We start from the raw sequence: 25,823 nt of genomic DNA on the forward strand, positions 1-25,823 counted from the left end.
ACCACTTTTTCACTTTCATTTCTTGACTTAACTAAACTAAACTTTATGTGTAAAACATGGTGAAATGCACATTTTAGAAAAAAAAGTTCTTCCACACATTGTTAGAATTTTTACATTTCATTTCATTCCTCCGTTGCATTGTGGGATATATGCATACTTGAAAGCAAGTGATTTTAGTATGCATTGTGTTATCTTTGAGCATGCTTAATTTCTGCACTTTATCAGCATGAATACTCTGCATACTGAAATCCATTTGCACTCAGTATGTAATACAGGCCTGTGATGCAGCATGTTGGATTTTTACAGCTGGCTTTCAGCACCATGGACAGCACAATCAGAGCTTTGCTGCTCCTGTTGAAGCTCTGGTTCCTGAAGGAAAGCTTCATGTTCCAACTGGCTCCACAGAAAACACAGGTTAGCACCAAAACAGCACCCCTAGAGCGGGTGGGGATTAAGTAAAATGCTCAAGGACACTTGAGCAAGGTAAATGCTTGCTGTCACTTGGACTTGAGTTTAAGCCCATGGGGTGAAAGATGATTACTTTACCCAGTGTGCAATGACTGCTTTATTAGATCATGTACAAATAGGAAGAAAATGTGCTGTAGAATTACAGTATTTGTTGTAAGATAGATTTAAATCAACAGTATTACCAGAACATGCTTGATATGTGTCTCCAGGACACCCCAAGGACAGCACCCCACTGACCAATAATACCATTAATATTTTTTTATCTTCTGTGTGCTCTCATGTAATTACCCTTCTCCCTGAAGGCAAAACCTTCCTCCTTGGCAATACCCTTCTCATGCTTCTCTTCTCTTGATTCAGGAGAGTCACACACATACACAAATAAAGATACCCCCCCCAACAGCTGGGATACTGCCAGCCTGTGTTTGTGTTGCTGCTGATAATGTGCCACCAGTATATTTGTCACCCCCAAACACCACCCGCTTTCCTACTCTGAGGGGAAATGGCTGTGCCAGCATATACACATCAGCACCACATGTACACATGTGGGATAACACATGCAATTGCGACCTTATACACAAGCAGGTACATCAGCAAGTACATCCTGATGTTGCTTAAATATGAATGTAGACACACACACTCCCTCTCTTGCACAACGTGCACATGAACACACACACTTCCGAGAGCACCTGTTGAGAAACAAAAAACAAAGAGAAGAGTAAATATTGAGTACAGCCGAATAGCTTGCCAGATGGATGTGCTGTATCTCTCTCTTGTGCACGCAACCTAATTTCCCATTCAAATTTTACATTCATGTCTAATTAGGAATAGCTCTTTCTGTCTACTCATTATCAGTGTTTGACCTTTTGCTTTGGCTGTTTGAGAAGCTGAGCAGCAGTCAATGGGTGGCCAGCGATAATAGCTCGTCATTTAGCTCGACGCATGCTGATTAAATAAGATAGGCCCACGCTTATAGCAGCCTGTTGTTCCCAAAGGACTTGGTCAATATGGTGCATCTAAACATAAAGATACTTGGGCAGAGTCATAACTTCCAAAAGCAGAACAAGAAGACATAACAAGATCAAACAGTCCCTGTGCTTACTGGGACTTTTTCCCCCTTTCAAATTTTTTCCAGTCTCCCCTATGCAAAGTCTCATTGGCATGAATTAATAATGATACTTCAAACAGATGCAAATTCATTGTACTGTGTCCTCTCCTGCTCTAACAAATGCTTAGGTATGTAGGCAGAATCCCTTCGATTCTTATGCTGTAAATAATTCTCTCAAGAATGAGATGCCTATGCCAAAACTAGACTTTTCTGGCCTTTTGCACCCCCAAGTTTTACAAAGACACAGTATTTACATAATGCATATTGATCCCAACGACACTGTAAAACAAGCTATGTGCCATGTGTTCTTGCATTAAAATACAAGAACAGTATTTAAGTATGTCTTAATTTAGCATATAAAAACAAGCTGCACACAAATATATGTGAACACGGAGACACATGCACGACACACGCACACACACACACACACAAATGTTGGCAGGAAAGTAGGTTTGGTATGTCTTTCATAAGCTGTATCTGCGTGTGGGCTGCTGTGGCATGCATAAAATATTATTTTCTCAACAACTCGAGGTTGTGGAGGAGTTAGTTCAGGAAGGGGTGGGAGAGAAGGCCAGGGGATATACAATATTTGGGCAGCTGACAGCTGCGTGCGTGTATGTGTGTGTGGGAGTCTTAGAGACGGGAGTGGGAGCCACTGGCGTTTGAAATGCAATGAGGTGCGTTTGAAAGGCGCTCCTGTCACAGGTAAGCAGGAGAGCAAGAGCAAGAAGTGTATGGTGATAAAAGGAGAAGAGGAGAAGTGCCCATGCTTTAGGGTGGCATTTGGTATCTGAGGGTTTTTTGCACAGACTGAGGAAGGAAAGCACTCAACACTGCACACACTTAAATACAAAAGCCCCTGAAACATACACATACACTTTGATCCTTATGGGAACAATCCTTAGATTTTAGGGGTCCAAAGTAAAAAGCCTTTATTTCATCCCTGGTTTGGGGACCAAAGGGTGTGTATGAGTGCCTGCTGGTGCTTTGTTTAAGCTCAGAACAAAGACTTGATTCCATTGTTCAAGGTAATCGAGTGATGCTCTTGCTGCTCTCTTCGCTTTCATGCATACTGTAAGGATAAAGATATGCCTTATAAATCAATAATTCCTGTATCACATGATCACTGCCTGTCTTTGGTGCAGTGATGTCCTCTCCCTGTATCATCCTGTGTCCTCTGTAGTGCAATCTCCACCTTGCAATCTCCTCTTCACTGGCTATGGAAAGTCACAGCATTGCCAGTTAAAAATATTGCTTTCTTTCAAATCCCACTCAGTTTATATATGTGGATTTAATGTGGAATTTATTAATGTCATGCCCTTTCAGGGATATGACTAATTATGAGAGAAAGGCTTGAAGGAGAATGTGTCAGAGGAGGTGAGGTTATATAGCTGTTTCATCTGTCAACACACGGAAACTGGTTCACATTGCTCGCTCATCAGGGCTCTCTTACTGTTAGTGATTAATCAATAGACACCTCTCCATGCTTGATTCTTTTCTTCTCTTTCCTTTTTCAGATAGGAAATTGATGACAGGCTTAGAAAAGGACAGCCTCTGAAACTGCTGTCAAAATGTGTGTGTTTTTCAGGACAGATTATGCCACCGTTTTCAGAACTTCCAAAACACTTATCTGCTTCACAAAGTGCTAAAGTACCGTCTGAAAGTTGAAAAAAAAAAAGAAGTAATAATTGAAGATGAAAATACTGGCTCCTCGCCCGTAGGTTGAAGGCTGTGGAGGTGTAATTTGGTTGTGAATGCTTGGAGGAAATGTAAAATGAAATCTGTGAGAATTTATGGTTGTGGAGCGCATGCATCAGAAAGGTCATAGCTTTGTCATTTAAAAAAAGATTTCAATAAATGGTTGGCCCTGTCTCCTGTGAGACACTCAAGCTGTATGGCTGACTGGGTGGAGCCAGAGCACTGGTGGAGAACAGAGAGAGAAAGTGATGGAGCATATCCCTAACACCCTTCCGATGGAAAAATACCCTTGTTAACTCTTAACACCCCGGGAGATAAGGCATCCACCGCGAGGATAGAATAATACAGTACAGCTGGTGCAGCTGGTGAGGACTGTTGACAGCATTGATCCAAGATGCCTCATTACAGAATAAGAGAAACCCCTTCAGCAACATCACCCTGGAGAGGGATGGAGCTAGGCAGTGGGATATAGGCGGAGATGAGTGGAAAGAAATTAAGTTAAAAAAAACTGAGAGAAATGGGAAAAGATAGAAAGAGTTTTTTAGAAGAAAATATGCATTGGCAAGGGACAGAGGAGGAAATAAAGGGGGGAGATGGTAAGAAAATCAGCAAAGACACATGCAGCAAAAGAAATGAGACGATAATTGTTAGTTTCTAGTTACAGCATGCACCATTCACCTTGTGTTCTACGGCGGAGGGATTGATCACTGGCCAATCGATCAGAGCCTAGCAGGAACGCAGAGTTTCGAGGGGAAAAACTGTGTTGGCTTTGTAGTTTGCATGTACAAGACTAAATAATGCTCATGGAAACTGCCTCCAGCTGTGAAGTGAATTACTGCAGGGATACTTAAAATCCGTTATTGCAGCTAAGGTTTGAAGTAGCATTAAGGACATGACACCGTTTAAGGTGTAATATATTCCAGCCGATCAGGTTTTAATAAACGTGTCACGCCGAATAGAATAGGTGCCGGTTGCTTGCAATCTGGGAAAAAGAAGGGATATCCGGACTTCGCACAACTGCCCATCAAAGTTATTCTCACCAGACTCCATTTTAGCATTCACAACAGCAACCGTAGCTTTCCCTTCATTCTCACATCGCTTTTATGGAGTACCAGCTCTAAATCCACCTCTGTGCTCCCCTCTCCTCCCTATACACTCAGCTGTGCTTCCATGCTATCCAAATAGGGCAGGAATAATTGGATCGGAAAATATGGTCTTATGGTCCCTTATTTGTTTCCACTGACTTTTTTTTTGACAGTTGAGACACAATTTAATTAGGTCACATCATTTTAATGCAATCTTCATGATATTAGACGTTATGCAACTGACATTGTGTCTTAAATGCACTCCGAAAAGCACTACAGCGCATCTGTGGCCCTAATAATGTTTATTATCTGATAAAATGTCAACTGGGTCTACTCTGCACACTGTTCTTACCATGAAGGTTCCATGCTGGATGAATATCAGGCCACACAATTAAAGAACTTTCTCTCATCATATTAAATGTTAATTTCAGTTTCCACTTGCCATGTTTTCTAGAATAATAAGCAAGGACTATGTCTACCTTATAGCAAGGCCAATGCTCTTCCCCTCTCCACATCTATTATCTCTCCTCTACAATCCATGATGATAAAAAAGAATCACAGTAAAAAGTGTGACATTTCAAATATCTGCAATGAGCTGGTTGTCAAGGAGATGTCTCAGTGAGATGTGTCGAGCAGAAGAGCAGCTGCTCTTTTAAAAGAGCATTTACCCAGCCGCTGGAGGTGCACTATGCCTGCCATTAGGACTCTGCAGGCAAACATGGAGTCACAGACACACAAAGCTCTCCAGTGTGGGGCTATGCTCTCAGAAACTCTTTGACTCCTGATCAAAATCCATTACAATCTTCTACAGTCTTTGTTCTAAGAAGCAGCCTGGCAGCCACATATTGACAACCCACATCCACATGACAAATACACTAGTAATCTCTACATCAGAGAAGTACAATTTTATCAACCTAAAAGCTTTTTCTTTCACTGAGCTCCCTTGAATCATTTCACTCTCTGCCCCGAACAGCTGGACTTGCAGCATCCATTTAGAGAACTAGTGATGAAACTGATGGAAAGTGCCAAAACCTGTTGTTGATAAAAGACACAACGTGCTGTGCTGCGTTGGGGATATGGCAAGACAGGCAGAAAGGCAGATAGACTGAAGCAGCTGTCAAAATGGTTGTTTGTAGCCTCGTGTGTACTATGCTTTGGGGAAATAATAAACTGCATCATTAGAACCCCTGTCATTCACAAGTTGTCTGAACCAAGCTACTGTAAACACCATACCAACGTAGCACGTATGCAGAGCACAGGTCAGAATCATTAGGTGGCTAATTAAGAAGAAGAAAATAGATTTTGTGAGATGATCTACAGGTGCTATGATAAACCAGGCCCACTGGAGCAGTAAATTAGCATCAGATTCCATCTTCTATGTATGCATACACTGTAAACATGTTTTACCTTGCTTTTCATCATCTCAGCCATTTGTGTACTGCCAACAATCAGCAGCCTTCTTCTTATGCCTTCTTACTTTTTTAATATGGAAGATTTTTGTGATGCACAGAAGCTCTCAGGCCTGTTGCTTGCGAATATGAATTGCTTTTAATATTTGTAAATATTCTGCTGAAAGGCTTCCAAAGCAGAAATTTCCAAACTTTCACCAATGATACTCTATTAATGAGTCAGCATTCCGACACAGGGGAAACAGTGCAGCCATATGGCATCACCTGAATGAGTCTAACTAGCGATCCAGACGACCTCCTGATGTTAGAGAGCCTGTGCGTGTTTGTGTCTGTGGCCGGTCTGTGCCACACCCCCTTCTCCTCGGTGCGGTGGTATGATCCAGGGATGCTGTTATAGCGGCACCGAGCCTCGCCAGCAACAGCATCTCCTCGGGTTCAACTGCGGCTAAACGCACCGCGCCGGGCTCCCTGTCACACAGCACAGCGGAGCTGGCTCGCGTACAGCCCCTGCAAGGAGAGCCCTTCCTGTCCGCGCAAATCGTTTCGTCGTCCTCTGTCGGCTTTTGAGAGCGAGCATCTTCAGCACCGCCGCCTCGAAACCCAGACCAGCAGTCACACACACACACAGAGGGAGAGAGGTGTCTCTTCCACATCTTTTTAGCGAGGAGCACCGCGTCTCAAGTCTCATTTCTACCGGGGGGAATTGCACAGTCAGTCAGTTCAGCGTTCTGCAGGGTTCTCAGAGCATGGAATCGGACTAAAGGAATGGCTTCACGTCGGGAAGGTAAGCGACACGTTCAGTTCTGGCCTTTAGTGGGCTTCACGGGGTGAGATCGGCTACTATGTTGCTTTGCTAAACGAGGCTCAGGTAATGAACGTGCGTGAGTTCACAGGAAATGGTTATTATCAGCTGTTCAGATGTGATATGCTATTCACGGCTCGTGCGTGTGCGCGTGAGTATGTTTGAAAGAGAGAGAGAGAGAGAGAGAGAGAGGGGCAGCCAGAGAGGTAGAAAGACAGAGTGTGTGTGCGCGCGTGTGTGTGTGCGTGTGTGTATAGTGCGGTTTTATGAAAATCAGTGCGCCTCCTTTGAAGTGAATGAGTGCAGACTTTGTGCATACAAAGCTGTGTGTTTGACAGCCAGTCTAAATAATGACAGTCCAGTTACAGAGCTGCGGACCGCCTGCTTCATGTGTGCCAGTGTCGTATTCGTTTTGGTTCAGCAGCGCTTGCAGCCTTGAGTGGTTGTGCTCCACTTCTGGCTCGTCCACTCCATCTCCATCAGCACTAAGGTAGCCTAATGATGCCAGCAGGGCCACCGGAGATCCAGGGGGTATAGATCTCTCTGACGCGCGCCTTCTGTCTTCCAGCATCCACGCAGCCTACCCAGCCAGGGCCAGAAATTGCCACCAGTAGCCCACAGGTCCAACAGGCACGTCAGGATACATTTTAACTCTCTGACTCGCTTCATCCTGCTGAAAAATGCCTGTCTTCACATCTCATACATGAACTTCTACTGTCCCGTGACGCTGCAGTTGGCGAAGCCATTCCTTGACTACATGATTGAACCGCACGATATTTATTTTTCTCACCCGTTGTGAGGCTAAATAATTAACATCAGCCAATGCATTTTGATAAATCATAATTATTGTGAAGGCAGGGAAAATTGCACCGGGATGGATATGCTCCGATAGATTTAAATTAGACCTACTCACAGCTCTCCTTCACAGCAGATTATAAATAATTGCTTGGAGTAAACCACTGAAGGCGTATTTCCAATAAATAAATAATTAAATAAGCAAAACAAATAAATAAACAATACTAATATAAATTCCGAGTAATTTTCTAAATGTGTTCTATCTGACAACATCTGTAAAGCATCCCATACTGTATAGTTGGCTTTAAAGGAGCTCTATACACCCTATATTTAAATGCAAATGTGTTGTAATCACAAAGAACAACATGACTAATACACAGATCTAATGCACTACTCTTCCAGCCACTGTACACGTCTTTAAGAGAACTGCATCGATGTTCGGATCGTTTCACCCATCAGTCATACCTGCATTCTGCTATATTATTTTAAGACCCCCACCCCCCATTAATTACAAATGCATACTTGTATGTGTGTTCTGTCAGTGTTGCATTACATTGTGTGTCACTGCCCTACCTGACGCTGCTGCTCAAAATGATGCGGGCACTGGACTTAATTCCTCAGCGGTTTGTTATTGATAGTGATGATAAAAATCAGGCTGTCTCTCTTTGCTCTTTGTGATTAATAGACAACATCTGTGTATGGAGGTTAGATAATACACACACTCTGTCTCTCTCTCTCTCTCCCACACACACACTCTCGCTCTCTCTCTCTCTCACACACACACTATCTCTCTCTCCTGTGTTTGTTTCACACAGACACACACTTACAGTCATATCCACACTGAAGAAGAAGAGGATGATGTATGGGAGCTGGGGACTTTGATAATTGTAATCCTACATTCATTTTTCCCACTGTACTATATTCTGTGGCATCAATGGGCTTCATGTCATAGCTATGGGCCACTCATACTACTGTCTGACGAACTGCGTGTGCGCAAGCCGGATGTTTCCTTGTGAATGGTTTTTAGGCCCTAAAGGCTTCTGCACTAGAGGTGTTGATGAACAGTGATTAAGTGCATATTTTAAATGGCACACCCATAATGGCAACGCAATGAGAAGATGAGTCTTTGAATTGAAATGTCACCCCACCAATTATACATTGCACACATGCCACTGATAAGGCATTGGCATTCCTGTCAGTCTACGAACCAACCACATGACCGATCAATCCGTCAGATATTCAGGGTTTCGCGTTTCATCTTCTGCCAATGCACTCTGATTTCCCCTCAGCAGCAGTTAGCGGTCAGTGGTTGCTGCTTCACTAATTATCTCTTTCAGCTGTTGCACATTCCCTTTTTAATTTTTGCACTTCTTGTTGTTAAGCGGGTAGTGCATATGGCGTTTTGGAGATCCAGAGAAGCCGCTCAGCTCCTTGGCTTGGAGCCTTGTCATTATTTCGGTGCAACTTCCTGACAATAGTTAGGATACTGCCGTTTTACTGTGAGCAGCTTCCATTGTCCTGAGTCAAGAAACCATAAACAAAGAAATGTTCGCTTGTGTCTAGTAATTTGTGTTTTTCTGAGATTTGAGTGATATTGCATGGCCTTTGGATAGCGCAGCACCATGCGAGACAGCGGGGGAGTTCTTTTTGTTATCCAGCCCTGCATTATTTATGAATTTTCATTCCAGGAATGCAGTAGCCCCTGGCACTGTGATGCTCCTTTCTCCCATGGAAGTGCTCCTACACTTCCCTTATGCCCTGCAAGTTTTCTGCAATACCAAATTTCCTTAATAAAATTGGGGTCATGAATTAGTGAGAGGACCATGTGAAATGCATCAAGGGTTGTTTATAATACTGAGTACAACACTTAATGCTGCAGTCAGAGTTTAAGCTCGTAGGCAATAGGAGGCCCAGTGGGAGTTTTTGTACCTGTCTCTCTCTCCCTCTCTCACTTTCTACCTCTGCATGTCCATCATATGATAAGAATGAGATAAGAATGTTTGCTGAAAAATTTCTAAGTAAAAGAAGCTGTGCCTGTCAGGGTATTCAGACTGCTGGACCGCTAGACACACACACATAGACACTTCGAGATGTAACCATTGTACATCTTCAAATATTTACCTTCTTGCTGCAATGCTGCTCCATACTCAAGAGGAATTGTTTAACAAATCCTGCAGTGCTAATTAGTGTTTCCTTTCTTCATTCCTCTGTGGTCGTCCTCTGCAGTAAGGAAATTTACAGCACTGTGATTAAAAAAAGTGAAATACATAAGCAATATAATATCCCCAAATTACCCTATAAAAATCTCATATGGCAGTACAGGCCTAGTTGTGTTTATTATTGATGCACTTAGCACAGCAATGCATAACAAATATATATATATATATATATACATATATATACATATATATATGTATTTACTGATAATAAGCAGTGAATATAAATTCCTTTGGTCCAACATATGGTCATTGTTCTTGCAAACTGACTGACAGCAGAGTCTAATGCCATCCTGTTTTTGCAGAGTAGTTTCATTTTGTACATATATGTGTTTCATGATAAATAAAATGTAGTTCTAAAGTGAGATAATATGTTTTAAGATAAGCATCTTTGTAAAAGACCAAGATGTCTCCTATTTGTTTATTTTACGTATTTTCTCGTCATGTCAAATTTATTTAATTTATTTTTTATTTATAAACATTTTCCTCCATCAGCAGATTTTTGAGAAAATTATGTAAGTCTCCTTTTTTTCTCTTTGTGTCAAAATATCCAAATGTGATACTGGTTATTTTAGTATTGAAACCAAAAGCTGGACCAACAGCAACAGAGAAAGGGACAGAAATAATATCACACACACACACACACACACACACACACACACACACACACACACACACACACACACACACCGTGTGCCTAAGGCGCTCTTCTTTAAAGTATTTGGCTATGTATCAACCGGTATCTGCAGCTCTGTTCTCTGTGCAAGAGTCAGGAACTGTATACAAAAAGCGTGAGATTTGTATTGTGAAAATGCAGTCTTCTCTCTCATCTAACTTCAGCTTCTTTCATATTCGAGTCAGAAGACAGAAGGATCAGAGGCACAAGAATCATACTGGTCAAGCCCACTCTACTTCACTTTAAAGTACGAGATTAATTTGTCAAGAGGACTGTGTGTGTGTGTGTGTGTGTGAAGAAGAGATAGAACACACCTGGTTGGGCTCATACAGAAGAGTGGTCGGAATTGTGTTGGTTTCAAAGTATGTTCATTGTGTTTCATTATGGATTCATCTAGCAGATATTTTCTGAATAAATCAGAATTGAATTTGGTGTAAAATGCCAACAAAATGTCAAAAATGTCCCAAAGTCAAAGACTGTGTGAATTTTTTTTCTTTTTTTTGTTCAACTGTGTGTATGCGTGACTGTGTACCGTTTTTGCCTGATAAATCATTTGTTTTTTAATGGATTAGCAAAACTGCTGCAAAGTTAATTTTCTGTGGATCGACTAGTGTATCATTTGGCTAATCATTGCAGCTCTAATTACGTATATTGCAATGAGTTTCTTTTATTTTGTCCACCTCTTCTATAGATGCTCTACACCCACATAGAGATTATTTTTATTTCGTTGGATTGTGTTACTGTACTGGTGTTCATTTTGTTTCGTCTGCACACATTTCGTCCCCCTGCACACACATAGAAAGGGAAGCTGATGCACACCTAGAGGGACACATTTCTCACTCTGAAATTTTTATTAATCAAGTCAGTGGACAACTTAGGAAGAAGAAAAATCAATTTTTGTTTCTTCCCCGATTTATTGCCACATAAATTGTCCTTCACTTCAAAGTACAGTTCTTGGCTTTGGTGTCAAAATAATTAAGTTAAAATCCATAATATCTGCACTGATTTTATCCTGCTTTTGTTGACACGGAGGACAAACGGGAGTCAACGCTGGCCAGCTTGTACTCACCAGATGTGGGGCAGCTTTTTTGTCTTCAGTTAAATCATTGCAGGAAAATGACCAGAGAAGGCTTCTAGAAACTGTTCAGAAAAACTTTGCACATCTTCAACATCAAGACGATCAGTGATTAGACAGTTTCTCAGGTAACTATTGTCACAAGGTGGTTGGTCTCGAAGCAACTTGACCGCACACCTGTATCAGCCTACAATAAAACATGAACAACACATTGTACACCTGACTTTGCACCTCATGATCATGATTAGCAGCTCAGTATAAATAAGTTGCATCTGCAGCATTGTTGCATGATTTATTTCACAACATAGAACACAGTGATGGTACACTGTACATCTCTCCTTTAAACGGGTTCATCTGTTTCCTGCTGACTGGTAAATAGCCTCATGTGTATCATCAGTAATATTCATAGCTCTACTTTCTAGATGATCATGAATTATTAACTCATTGAAAAGATGAATAATTCCAAAACGGTGCTTGATGCATCTCTGCTGGAAGCCATGCAGACAATACAGTACAGTACAGTACAACTGAGTTCAATATGTTTTTCAGTGTGTGGCAGGGGAGTTGTTTTGTTAAGGTTTTATTTCAGAATGAGTCTTGATTCACCATGAACTCTGGGATGTATTTCAAGTATGTGTATCATCACCCAAATTGACTCCTAGCTACAGAGACACATATTCACTGCTGATTGCTCGCCAAAATGCAAAGCTAAACTGCATAAAGAAAAGTGATTCGAGCTAAGAAATACCCCAGATCTACTCCAACAAAACCATGGCAGCAGTATACAGCCGTTTTTCAAGTAAAGCAGACCTAATACATTTTGTCTCCAGATGTAACAATCCTGAAATCCCAAATTTTACAGCATGCACTGCATGTCATCCAGACCTGATGTGCCTAGAAAAGGAATTGTTTTGAAAATTCACATTTTGTTCTCTTTAATGCGCTCAGCGGACATAATGATTCATCTGACAAGCAACAAAATAAGAAATGCAAATTTTTAAGGAACATGCCTGATGCTGTTTGGCTGAACAAATTTTGAGAAAGAAAATGCTACAGTGGAAAATATAGGACATAGGATCAATGAAAAAAAAAAAGTAACTATTTGTGATATTGAAGAGAAAAGCGGTTCAGTGGACTCCCTGTAGTGTCTTAACTAGAAATACACTTTACATTATGTGCTATTGATTTCAAGCTTACATGATTTGTTAATCTAGAAAGATGTTCCTCTTTTCATTGATATGCATCTCACACATGTAGCAGCCAATACCATCTGGGATGACAATATCACATGATTCCTTTTCACCATATAACTTTGTGAAGGTTGTTTTCCATATATTTCTTTCTATTATTCTATTATTTCTAATTACTAAACTGTATGCCATAACCTTGGGGTACATTTATGCATTACTACACTGAATAGACATATGGAGAGAATGTATTCAGCCCCCACACATATTTGACTCATCATCTTTCAAAGGAGCGCCAACAGGTTGACAGTTTGTTTCTGACTGCATGAGTATAGTGGCCTTTGTGAAGCTGCTCCTCTCTTTGTTGAGAAGCATTTTCCTATGTAGGGCTGATGAATGCTGCTTATGTCTTTAGACTGCAAGAGACCAGGAATATCAGAGACGAGGTGAAGAGTGTGAGAACAGATCTGAAGAACAGGAGGAGCCATAGGGAGCACTCAGGACTTTCAGAGTGGAAACATCCCAAAAATCCCTCTCCTCTCGCATATTCTTGGGTTTTTCTACATCAGTAGCATCACTTTGTAATAATGTAGATGGAAGATTAGCCCACTTAGCATGAAGAAATCAATCTGCAATGCTGCTCAACAGCTAGTAGATATTTTCTACTCCTCTGCAAGGCTAATATTCTTTACTCACTCATTTATTTGTAATCAACAACTTCATAAAGGAGATGAGCAGGAAATACTGTTTGAATCGCTAATCACCAAATCCAATTTCTGGAATCAATGCCATTGATTTATCAATTAATTCTGCATCTGCAGTGCTCACTTTGCTTTGCTGTGGGTGTTGGAGGTTTTAGCGGTCAAAAGCATTATTGAAAGAGGCTTTTACCAAGCAGTGGCTGATGCAGAGAGCTTAGGACGTTGTCAGTCTTGATGTAAAGCTTTATTTGCAAAGCGAGTTAGTGTGAACTGCCTTTTAGTCCTGCTAGGAGGACAGTGACATGAATTTATCTTGCGAGAGAGGAGGAATATCAAATGTGTTGAAAAAGGCTTTGTCTTGTCAGGAATATTGATTAAGTGGTTTTGGGTGGTGTCTCTTGCTCTGTGTATGTGTCTGTGCATTTGTTGTCAAATGCCTGTGTGCCCCTGCAAATGAACGTGGCGCTGTGCATGTGAATGCGCATATGGAGTATGTGTGCCATTGCATATTCTTGTCGTTTTTTATGTTTTTCGTTTGCTCCTCTGTCTTATGGGGAATCAGCAGAGGGCTTTAGATCAGAGGGTAGCAGTAGATGTGGATATCATGAAAAGAAAGCAGAAAAGAAGCTGTACCTTGGTCAAGATCTAAAAGATAGAAGAAAAGTTTTAAATGTAGTCAAGATATAAAAACAGCCTTTGAAAAGTTAAAGCCTAGCAACTCCCTCACTCTAGGCCACATTCGGAGGGCATGAATAGTGGAGGACCTTATGGATTTCTCCACACTGCTCAGGCAATCTGTGATGTGGGATTTAACCCATGTCTACTATAAACCGTCATGGACCTGCATGGTTTCCCAGCTCCTGACAGCTATGGACAGGAACTGATCTTTTGTCCTGCAAGTGGACACACAGAGACACCCACATACACCCACCCATCCACAGGTGCACACACACACACACACACACACACACACACACTTCTGTTCTGCTTTCGGGTCACGCTTTCTTTCCAACACTAGTGGGCATGCTCTCAGACTAGTTGGGCTATTGTGTCACCTATATGAATTGATTTGTGCATAAAAGCATTAACCTTGGGTGCTTCTGTGTGAGGAATAATGGAGATAGGCATAGCACTGGAGGCTGAATGGTAAAGACTCTGCAACGGTACAGAGAACCAACGAGAAAGGGTTTGCTTTGCTGAAAAGGCCGGCAAAGATTGTGTTGTGTGGGCGCTCAAGTGTGCTGATTGTTGGTTAGTGTGAAATGCTGTAAGTGTGTGTGTGGGCGCAGTGCCACTGAATGTGTGTCTGTCTGTGATTGATTGTCAGCATGTGTTAGATCTGTGAATCTTACCAGGGATGATGTATGTTGAGGTCCAGGCTTGTGTGTGCGTGTATTTGTGTATTTGTGTGTGTGTGTGTGTGTGTGTGTGTGTGGGGGGGGGGTTATACACTACACACAGTACGTGTTCTGCTGGTAAACTCAGCATTAGCAGCAAGAGATTTCAAGCTTGGTCAGCTATGAAAGCACAACTACGTGACGAGAGTGCTGCCGCCGCCCACAGATAGCTAGCCCTTATCCACTAATTAAAACTCTCTATCACTCCATGTCTCACTTGGCAATCTCTCTATCCTTCAATTCCCCACATTTTCACTGTGAAATCTCTCCATCTCTGACTATCTATCCATCACTCTCTTTATCCTCGTTCTGCGTTCATCCCTCCTTCCTCTCAGCAGGCACTGAGGGCTCCCAATGAGTGGTGTGCTGTTTTGTTGTTTTTTGGGGTGGTTTAGGTGTAACAGGGGCCTGTGGGTCCTTTGGGGCCTATCTCATCTGAGGTGTCCCTGTCATATGCTTGTGGAGCCATGGCAGCACTAACGAATAGAAAGAACAGAATAGATAGAATTTTAAGCCCCCTTCAACTGCACACATTATGTTTTCACAACTCCCCCACCACACACACACACACACACACACACACATGTACACACATACACACACTCCAAAAGAGGCATCCCTCTCTGACAGCTCACTGTTTACTCCCGTAGGACTTGTAGCCTGGATCTGCATTTTGAACAACAGACTGCGCCTTGATTTCTTCTGATGATTAAGCCGTCATAATGGTAGACAAAATGAAAACCCGCAAATAACAGTGGGAGAGTCATGATTTCACTTCGGAGTATCTGTGGCGACGAGCTAAAAATGTATGCTTTAGCATGTATGTAGTTCTCAAGTTTTCTCATTGCCATTCCTCTAGTTTGCGAGGCCTGTTTAGCGAGCGGGATTAGCTCACCTCTGTGCAAACAACCTTCTTGGAAATGCGTAAAAGCCAGAGCTAACAAAGCTAGTAGCTCCCCACTCACTGGGGGTCTCCAGGCTGTTATGAAAATAAGATCTTCTCTGCATGGTGGAAATGTATTTGTAATCCTGGAACTATACTGTATCAACAATATGAGGAGCTAATATTGTTGAATGGCACTCTCCCCATCCTCCTTGTTTATTTACCAATGTGAAATTCAATTTTTGTGCTGCTGCCTGGCCCCAGTCTTCTCTGTGCCTTTCTCTTTTTTCCCATTTTGCATTCTCTCTCCTCCTCCGTTCGTCAGCACATTCATTTGAGATTGGAAAGTGTAAATCGGTTTTGACTTGTCCTCATGGTCCTTGCCTTTACAGATGGGGATCTCCGCTGTGCTGCATGTGCTGTTGTCATTGTTGTCAGACATCTCAGGGACCCCGCCCCTCTGGAGATGGCTCGGAGCATAAATCCTGTTTAAAAGCAACTGTGTATGTGAGCCTCTATCACTTCTCTAAGCAGATTTGCAATATAGAAAAAAACAGCTCACTGGTCTATGGTTGCACTGTTTGAGCAAATGGATATAGAAGGGGATCAAATGGGTGAGGAGTCCCATTAGATATTATTGAAACTGTGTAGCTATGGATTATCATTCCCATGTGTCTGTGCAAAAGAGAGAATAAGAGAGTGAAAGAAAATGTTTTTTTTTGGAGGAGGGGGGGGGGGGGGTACAGTGTATTGCATGTGTTTCACTCGGTATAGTCACTTTGTATTAATTTTACACTGAGCGACGATGAGTTCATTACACAATGATGAATTATAAATTAGAGTTAAATTAGAACTAAAATCACACAAGAATGTATACATACATTGTCACAGCATACAGCTACTGCCTGTTTATCCACAAACTCTCATGAGATGAATCAAATAGTAATCTACACCCTTACACTTTTTTTGTGTGTGTTTTGCTGTATTATGTTACAGCAGTCTATCAATAAATTAAGCAATCCATTATGAACACATCCAGAACTGCACTGTTAATACAGGACATGCATAAATCAAGTCGATGAATTTTACATACTCGGGTCTCACATGGAGATGATTAAGATCAGATGTTAGTCACTATCGTGATGGAGTCAGTTAAGCACTTAGATTCATGAAGGGATTCCTCAGTGGCTTTGTGGTACCCTGCTCTACATGTACATAAAAAAATGATGAGAGAGCTGATATAAAACCTTGTAGAGAAGGTTTTGAAGATTTCTATATTAAAAATTAACTCTAGCATGGTGCAGACCTTTCCAGGGCCATCTTAGCATGTTTTCTGTGAATAGTAAGCCTATAGTGACCTCTTTGTGCCTGCTACGCTCAGTATTCCTCAACTGCAAACCCAAGCTGGTATTGCACTCAGGTGGCACATGCAGACTTGTCCTACAGAACGCCTGTGTGTCTTTTGACGCTTACTTTTGAAGTGAGCTTGGCTCTAGGAAACAACCTCCAGGTTTTGACATCAAAACCAAGAATCAAACCCCCTAATGGGCACCCCACTGTGGGCTAGAATTAGCGAGAATAACCCCCGCCAGCAGGCTTACTTTTCTAAATGCAGGGGCCTCTGAGGATGAGATGGAGGGTGGAAAGCGTGTAGGTAGGGGAGCAAAATGAAGATGAGAGGGTAGAAGGATAGAGAGCAGAGGTGGACTGGTACAAGACAGGGGGATGGTGAAAGAGGAGTGAAAGAGGGCAAAGGATTAACCAGCAGAGAGGTCTGTTTTAGAGGAAACCAGACAGTATCTCACATTGCACGCATCAATATACAAGCAGGAATACATGTACAAAACGAAATGCTCACAAGATGGTCTGTGTAGCTGAACACACGGCGGGGGAACGCGACGATGTGTCCATGATTGCATGCTTTCATTCTCACGTGTAAGCGTGTGACAGACATAAAACGGGACAGAGAGCCCCTGTAGACAGTCAGCAGTCAGTGCCAGCAGCAAGCTCAGAGCTCACAGGGTAATGTATACTCACTCTTGCCGTACCAGAGAGAAGGTGACACCAGTCAATCCCGTTCTGACAGGGCAGCTGAGATAATAGCAGGCTTTGATTCTCAGCAATAACTCCTGTCAATCAAAATGAAATGCATCATGATTCCAGGGAACCACAAGTGTGTGTTTGTGTGTAAGTCATAGGAGCTTACAGTACGCTACAATGTTGATAGATAATTTGATGCAAAATGTGGTTATGTATTTTAAAGGCGTAGTTGGGCTTTTTGTCACCGCTGAAGTGAAAGAGACAAGTGTGGAGCTTTTCAGATCATCTGTGCTATGATAATGTCTGCAGGGGGTGAGGGAGTGTGTGGGATGAATGTGCAAGCGACTTGGCCCATTTTTTGACTGTTTGCTGTCAGGGGTCACCAGGTGGTGTGTGTGTGAGTATGAGTGTGTGTGCCTGGTGTGTGTGTGTGTGTGTGTGTGTGCATGTGTGTGTATGTGGAGGGTGAGTATGCGGCCAGGGGAAGGAGTCTTTCAGGTGGAATAAAGCATCACTGCAGTGGTAGAAAGGTCAGCTGTAAACTTGTATCAGACTAGTGGTGATCACCCCATGCTGCAGATCTCTGAGGTATTGAGCAGGCACGCTCTAATGGCTTTGATATATGGACTACAGGACTCCCTGAAGAGGTCAATACCATAGCACTTTGTCTCTATGAGCAATGACCCTCTCAAGCTCCATTTAGAAGCTTTATATCTGCAGGAAATAGGCTGGAAAGGCCTCGGGCAGTGCACGGTGAAAGAGAACTAATATGAATGAAGTATTTTCTAATCACTTCTTCTGTGCTCTAATCGTTGTCCCAATCAATCATTATTTATGGGGGTATAGCATATTGTGCCGAACGTTATCAGAAGTAGATTTTGATGTGGTTGAGAGAGAAAAAAGAGAATCTGAGCCGAATGGAGCTGAATGAGCAGATTTATTATAACTTCATTTGGAAGGGCAATGGTACCGTAAAGACTAGTGTCAAACAGTGTTTAATCATTACTTTAGAACCTAGTGAGTGTTAAATGATAGCAACAGACGTGGGGCTCAGCTACAGATTTGTTGATTTCTGCACAACTTGTCAATGGTTGTCTGTAAAAGAGAGATAAAGCTTACAGTTAGAGAAACAGAAACAGTAAGTGACAGAACAGAGAGCTGTTCTTGATTTTGGCCAATTTCTCTTCAAACACATCCAGACATAATGGCCACCATCGCAGTCCCTTCTGAGTGTATTGATTTGGAACTAACCTTTGGTGTGAAATATGAAAGAAGCCAAATGCTGTTTATGAATGTCTGCTGTAATTGGAATGAGCAGATGTTGCAATATTGTTCCACTGTGTTCAATAACAGACTTCTCGTGCTATTTTTCTTCTCCACTCTGTCTGCTCAATCCCCTATTCCCTTTCATTTTCCTCCACTGACTCATCCCTCTTCCTCCCTGCTGTCCTTTCCTCTCTCCCTCACTGTACCTCCCCCCCATGTTTCTCACCTCTAGACTCTGTGCTCTGTGCTGTGGCTGTTCTGAGTGACTAAGTGGAGCCCTACAAGCCATGGAGGAGATGGACAGTAAACCCTACCAGCCATTGTCAAAGGGGCGCCATGAAATGGAGATGTCCTACACCAGCTCGTCTGACGAGAGCGAGGACGGCCGTGCCCACCACCGTTCCTACACCTCGCGTGAAACCCTGCCTGACTACACGCACGAGCTACGCCTCACTCTGAGTTCCCACCGGGAAAGACAGAGCAACTACAGCCAACCCCAGCCAGGTACCACACTCAGGGCATGCCTTGGCTGGATGTGTTTACCTCAGAATATAAATCCACAGATGCACACATGAAAACCGAATGGATATGGTCACACACATGGTAGACACACACTCATGTGCACACAAACACACGCACGCTGAGGTCTTTTAAAAGGACCTATGTGAATTACCTATTACAGTCCACAATGAGCCAGAAGGACAGTCGGAGGCAGCCAATTACCTCTTCTCCATGGAGGTGATATTTCTCTCCCACAGCTAAACTAGGTCAACCCCAAACCTCTCTGGCCTCACCTGGGGTGGAAAACCACCCTTCATTACACACAGTCTCACAGATACAGACATGGGCAGACATAGGCACACATACAGACGTACATTGACACATACACACCGAAAAATTCTTCCCTGCTGGTGACAGGAGGAGAAATGAGCCAGTGCGTGCTGTGATGGATGGCCTTTATGCAGGTCATGTGTGGTGTTAAGAGAGAAGCCGCACCTCATCAGGAGCGTGCTGCTGTGCAGGGTTCATGGTGATCAATAGATACTCTTTCTGCTACTCCAACATCACGCTAGCTAGACCTACCCAACATGCTAACAAAGAGCATTAGCCATTCCAAACAGTTACAACTCCTGACAAGTAGGCCACTCTGGGGATTTCATGGTTTGAATGCCACCTTCTATGGGTTAAGTTGTGTTGTTCGTCAAACAGCGATCAAGGGCTGTTAGCTATCACCATTCAGCTCTGTTTGCTTCCACAACGCTGCTGTGTCAAAGAGGACTTGCCTTTTTTTCAGTTACTCAGCCTTTCTGTTTCCATAACAAACAACGTCGTCTGCCATCAATGTCATATGGTAAGGTGCAAAAGACCCCCCAAAGCAGCCTTTGAAATGTCAATGGCAGCCGGTTCTGCAAAGCACATCTGTTCATCTTTGGGCAGCAGAGTTATATATAGTATACCCTACCTAAGTAACCAACTGTTAAGGGGGGACATAGCCTCCAGTGACATTTTTTAATGGATTACGCTGTTCCTGACAAAGATCAGCCAATTTGTTTCTCCTCTAAATCCCCTCCCATGTTCTTCATATTTTCCTTCATCTCTTAAACCCCCACATGTTGCCCTCTCCTCCCTTCTTTTCCTTCCTTCTCTGTTTATTTTCCCTGATATTACAACTCCTCTGTCCGTTTCATCCCAACTCTTTGCTCATCGGTGCATAAAAGCGCTGACCCTAATAATTAGTTTTTGTTTGCCCATTAATTAACTCAAATTAATCCATTCACGCTTTTCAGCATTTTGTTTACAACAGACAACAGAGTTACAGTATAAATGTTTAAATTATGGAGAAGTAGCAACCATACAAGAAGCTGATCATCTGAGTATGTATGGACCTAACCACCCAGTGCATCAAGTAAAATTTGTTTTAATACATATACATAAACCTTGTGGACAGACACAAGGGCAGAGGTTTGATTTGGCAAACTAAGAGAGAAAAAAAATGGGAATTTTATTTTATTATCAGTCTAACATTAGCATATAGCACCATGATGGAATTGATTATGATGCACAGCAAGATTTTTTTTAATTCCTGCAGTCAATAGACTATCCATCCATCCATTTATCCACAATAGACTATCCTCTCCAAAAAAAAAAAAAAAAAAAAAATCACAACAGTTTGTTTAATTCAAAGCTAATTAGCAGAATCAACATGTTTACTAGAAAGAGCACCAGCCTGCACTGACTCACTGATGTTTAATTCCCGTCTCTTTTTAGGAGAATATTGGATGTAATTTTCTTTTCATTATTATTTTTCATGAAAAATATGTTGTGGAAGCCGAATCGTGCCTCCTTTCAGGCTGTGTATGGCCCAAACAGCATCCACCCAATAATGTAGGGCACCCCTGAGAGACAGAAATCAGGGCAAATAATGTTGTTCATAAAGCTTATTGCTCAGAGTGCCTGGTGTCTAAGCTGAGTGTGTCAACATTGTTCACAACTCATAGTTTCTCTCACAGATTATGGTGACTGGACACTAAGATGACACTGTGTAGAGATAGATGTCAAACTGAATCAGTAAAAGAGAGTAGAATGAGAAGAATTTATATGTGTTTATCCTTTGTTACATCCAGTACTGCAACAGTGAAACTGTGACCCATACTGCTTTGGCCATTCTGAATTTTGTTTATGACCACTTTTGACAACACTGGGTGAAAGTAGTGTTAAATATATACATTTTTCTCCAGTGAATCTGGAGTGACTGAAAATAATGGCAGGGAGTCGGCAGTTATTCAAAAAAATAATTTTGTCTCTTTTCATCGTACAGTCAATCCATGTTTGTTGCCACGGGGAAATAGCCTATTTCTCCTGAATTGCCCTCTTGCAGTCAGTTTGAGCTAAACAGAAGTGTGTAGTGGTGACCAATCTTGTGGCGGCTTAATTCCAGCAGAATAGTGTGTGAGCCACGGTTGTTCTTGACCCCATCAAACTGGCACAGCGGGGCACATTGCTGGTCAATGGAGTGGTCAACAGGAATGTGGCTTTTCTTCTTTTGAAACACTGCGATTTCAAAGAACCTGACCTAAAACACATATTAACTGCACTAAGTGAGGAGAGAAAGTCTTTTTTTCTCCCGACTTCTCAGTAGAGTGTATATGGTTTCAGGCTACGGTTGTATCTGTATAGATTTCAATTTATTCCATCACTTCCATCACTTCCACTTGTACATTCTAAACAGAAAACTCAAGTGGCGAGGGTAGGAAATTTACTCAACTGCCTCTGTAGAAAAAAAAAGGTAGAGCTCAATTGAATTGAATTGAATTGAAGTGTAACCAGAGGACTAACAGAGTATATCTGATGTTCTCAGATAACAGGTTGATTCTTGGGATTGGAGGGCATTCTAATACCTGAAAGCATATGAGGCTCAATTTTTCCCTCAGTCTGAGTCAATATTAATAAGGTTTGATCTTTATCTGATCTCTTCACCCCACCAAGGAGAATATAGATGAGATCAGTGCTCTGTTTGAGCAGCAGTTCAATACATCACGAGTTTGATAGCACACATCAGGCAGCCTGAACAGGATATAGCTCCAATGCAATGGTTAAGAAAAATCGAGGGTGGCATTTTGATGTAGACTTCAGCTGCGAAACTTAATAAATGCTTGTTCAAATAACAGCCTGTCTCTTGACATAGTTTGAGAAGTTCGGTGTTTGGTTTGTAAATGCCTGTATCTAACAAACACCTGGTCAGTTTAGTTGCTGAGGCAAATAAAAACACATGGCAGCATTAGAGGCTTTACAGCTCAACTGTCTATACGACCTCAATCTGCTTGTTCCTCCTCCTCCTGTAGATTTAGACTTCTGTAAAGCTGGGCAGATGAGGAGCCCAGACTACCACATTCACCAACAGCAGCAACAGCAGCAGCATCAGGAGGAGGAGGAGGAAGCGCTGTGTTCTGGACCGGCTGGTCATGTCCACAGCCGCGGCTACTCCCTGGGCGTGAGCTCGGACGTGGACACGGAGCCAGAGGTGGACCCCTCTCCCAATCACGGCCTGCAGCACATGTGGATGCGCGGCCTGAAGTCTGAACAGAGCTCTTGCCTCACGAGCCGTGCCAACTCCGCCCTCTCTCTCACTGACACTGAGCATGACAGGAAATCGGAGCCTGACAATGGTGAGTAAAATATTCTACTTTCTTTCTATAAGGAGATTGTATATACCAAATCCCCAGGGGAGATCAAATTTTTCACATAGGGGATGATAGTGCACCTTTGATTATTCATTTTCGTGCATTTGAGCAGCATGCCGCAATTTGTTGAAGTCAGGCTATGTTTTTTCACAGAGTATATTTCAAATTACATCCTTACAGTCTCTTAAGAGAAGAAACTTGTCACTGATAATGCACTTATCCAAACAAAAACAACATATAAAATTATAACTCTTTTCAAGGTGTAAATTACAGCCTTGAGCAAATAGGCGATTGAAACTCAGTTTTTGAACTAATGGTAATACTTAACTTCCTCCCTCTTTGAAAGCTCTTTGATGTGACTAAATACATTGGTTATTTAGTCTCTGAAGTGGACTCATATTAGAGGTGAAACTGAGGTTGACTGGGGATGGGTCCTGTGGAAAGTCTGGCCCCAGTACATGGCTTTGAAATGGTTGAATATCCATCAGAACAGGAGGCAGATTTTTTGTTTAAGACTTTAAGGAAAAGGAATTGTCAGGTCGCACGTCTACAGTACCCGACTTGCTGCCTGAGGGCAGCTGAAAACCAGCTCTGTGGGAGAACTACAGCCTGGAAGGAAGGAGAAGTTGAGAGGCGGGGGTGAAGATATGGGGCCAACTAGAGAAGGGTCTGGTATGGTGCCAGCTATCTGTCTTGCACTGCTGGGCTTGGCTTGGCTCCCCACAGATGGAGAGTTAGTTAGAGGTGCACACAAACAAAGACAGAGCTCTCCAACCCATCCCCAAGGGCACTGTCTGTTTATGTGCCGCAAAAAAAGGTGGAACTTATTCAGTGCCTGAGAAAAGGAAGGGTGATGTAGAAAGAGAGAGTGGTTAAAAAAAGAGAATGAGATAGGGGGAGAATAAGAGACAGGGAGAGCAAAAAATGCTAATGAGAGAATAGAAATGGTAATGTAATGGTATAATTAGAATGAGAATAAAAGGGAATGAGTGGTTGAGGGTAAAACAGGTGAAGGAGAGGCTGGATTTGAGTGAGTATTAGACAAAAATGGTAGGAGAAGAAGAGAGCTGAGACAGGGGAGGAGAAAGATCATGCGAGAGAGGGTTTAGGATGTACTTGTTTATGTTTGGGATGCACCCAGGGGTGCTGTTTAATGTTGACCGGATTGGACATGGAGTCATCCTCGTGCAAAAATCACAAGATGGAAGAGGCGTCAGTGAGCGTGAGAGTGAGGGAGCGTGAGTGCTTGCAGCATTACACAGTAATCAATTTGAGATGGCTGTGCATATGGACCGAAGTTATTACCATTTGAGATGAGGGAGTCCATCTTTATCCAGGGTCAGAATGAAAACTGCAAAGGGGGGTGGGGGGTGGCAGATGGGCATGTAGCAGGCGAAACAGAGGGAAATGAGGATGGATGAAGTCACAGAAGTGAGAGGAGAGGATTTAAATGTTCAAAGCATTTGGCTTCACTGCTACAATGTGCCAGAAAAGCTGGTTTGTGTGTGGATTTCATATGTCACATGAAGAGCTGTACAGTACGTCCTATGCCTCTCCAAACCTTGACACAATCTCTCTCCCTAGAACATGTTTTCCCTTTCACTCAAGCGTCACCCTTCTCTCTCTGCATAGGTATAATTTACTTGGCAACCTCTTTTTCCCCCTCCACCATCAACACCCCATTTATTCTCATCCTCTTCCTGTCCATCTCTCTCTGACACGTGGCCAGGTGTGTCCATGCGTGGCATCCTCTAATAGGAAATGCATTATGGATGTCACATTTCTCTCCATCAGCACAACAAAGTCTCACACGCCCCTCTGTTCCTAGTGATAATGAAAGTTAGAGCCACTTGCAAAAAGATGTTGGCGTAAAGGGGCTGAAATCAAAAAGCTAACGTCCCTGCCAAAATGAAAGTGCATTTTAAGTCGGCCCGACCTTGCACTCCCTTTGTCTTCAGAGCTCGCCCCCTCCCAAACCCATTAATGATGTCAGCTTCAAACTGGCAGGAATCCTTTTGTTCCTGGTCTGATTGAAGCTGACAAGTCAATTTAGTCAGTGTGTGTGTGTGTGTATGTGTGTGTGTGGATTTGGGTGTGAGAAAAATAGAGGGAGTGAGCGACAGATGCAGAAAGAGTAAAGGAGAAAGAGATTCAGTTTGTGTGTGAAGCAAGGTTTGTGCAGATGTCTGTCTTTATTCTCTTTCATGTGTGTGTGTGTGTGTGTGTGTGTGATGGGGCACGGTGGGGAGTGCATGTCCAATTGTGACACCTCCCTTGAGGAAGGATGTAGGCATTCTCGAACACCAGTCAGACCTGCTGACAAACTCCGGAAAACATCAGCGCCCTGAACTGACGACAGTGCACCGTTATAACAGAGAAGATTGGCAGTAGAAAGACATAATGTAGTTCAGTTAGAGTTTACTGCTGACACACACACAAACAAAAACACACATGCATTATATGCCCAAAAATATGTGGACATTCCTATGCTTTCGCAAGACTTTTCACAAGACTTTAAACTGCAGGGATTTGATCCCATTGTTAACAGCTGTTTAATGGACACAGACTGTGTCAAAACTGTTGCAGAAATATCACAGTTGAATGAAATATCATTTTATGATGTAGCATTTATGTCTGATTTGGGCTCAGGCAGGGGCCAAATCATGACAAACACACCAGGATGATGCAAATTCACCATCAGCACTTTGGCAAAACAAGCTCTGTATGGCTGTGAAGAATCAATTGGGTGTGAATTAAGAGACAAAGACGTTACATTTCCCCAAGTTTGTGTTCTGCTTGTTCAACAGGCACTTGTAAAATTGATAACACTTGCTCTCTT

The 25,823-nt window shown here is 42.5% G+C and overlaps 1 protein-coding gene across 1 annotated transcript in view; it reads left to right on the forward strand.

Annotated features, from left to right (window-relative positions):
* Positions 1–6,048: 6,048 nt before the first annotated feature.
* tenm1 (teneurin transmembrane protein 1) overlaps positions 6,049–25,823 on the forward strand; it is a 157,723-nt gene continuing 137,948 nt past the window's right edge. Inside the window, exons 1-3 of the mRNA XM_046406138.1 lie at positions 6,049–6,549; positions 19,036–19,307; positions 22,646–22,969. Of these exons, the coding sequence (XP_046262094.1) occupies positions 19,091–19,307; positions 22,646–22,969 (541 nt within the window). The 5' untranslated portion in view covers positions 6,049–6,549; positions 19,036–19,090. The remainder of the gene's footprint in view (positions 6,550–19,035; positions 19,308–22,645; positions 22,970–25,823) is intronic.

Source organism: Scatophagus argus, chromosome 12, assembly GCF_020382885.2.
Source record: "Scatophagus argus isolate fScaArg1 chromosome 12, fScaArg1.pri, whole genome shotgun sequence".
Lineage (NCBI taxonomy): Eukaryota > Metazoa > Chordata > Actinopteri > Scatophagidae > Scatophagus > Scatophagus argus.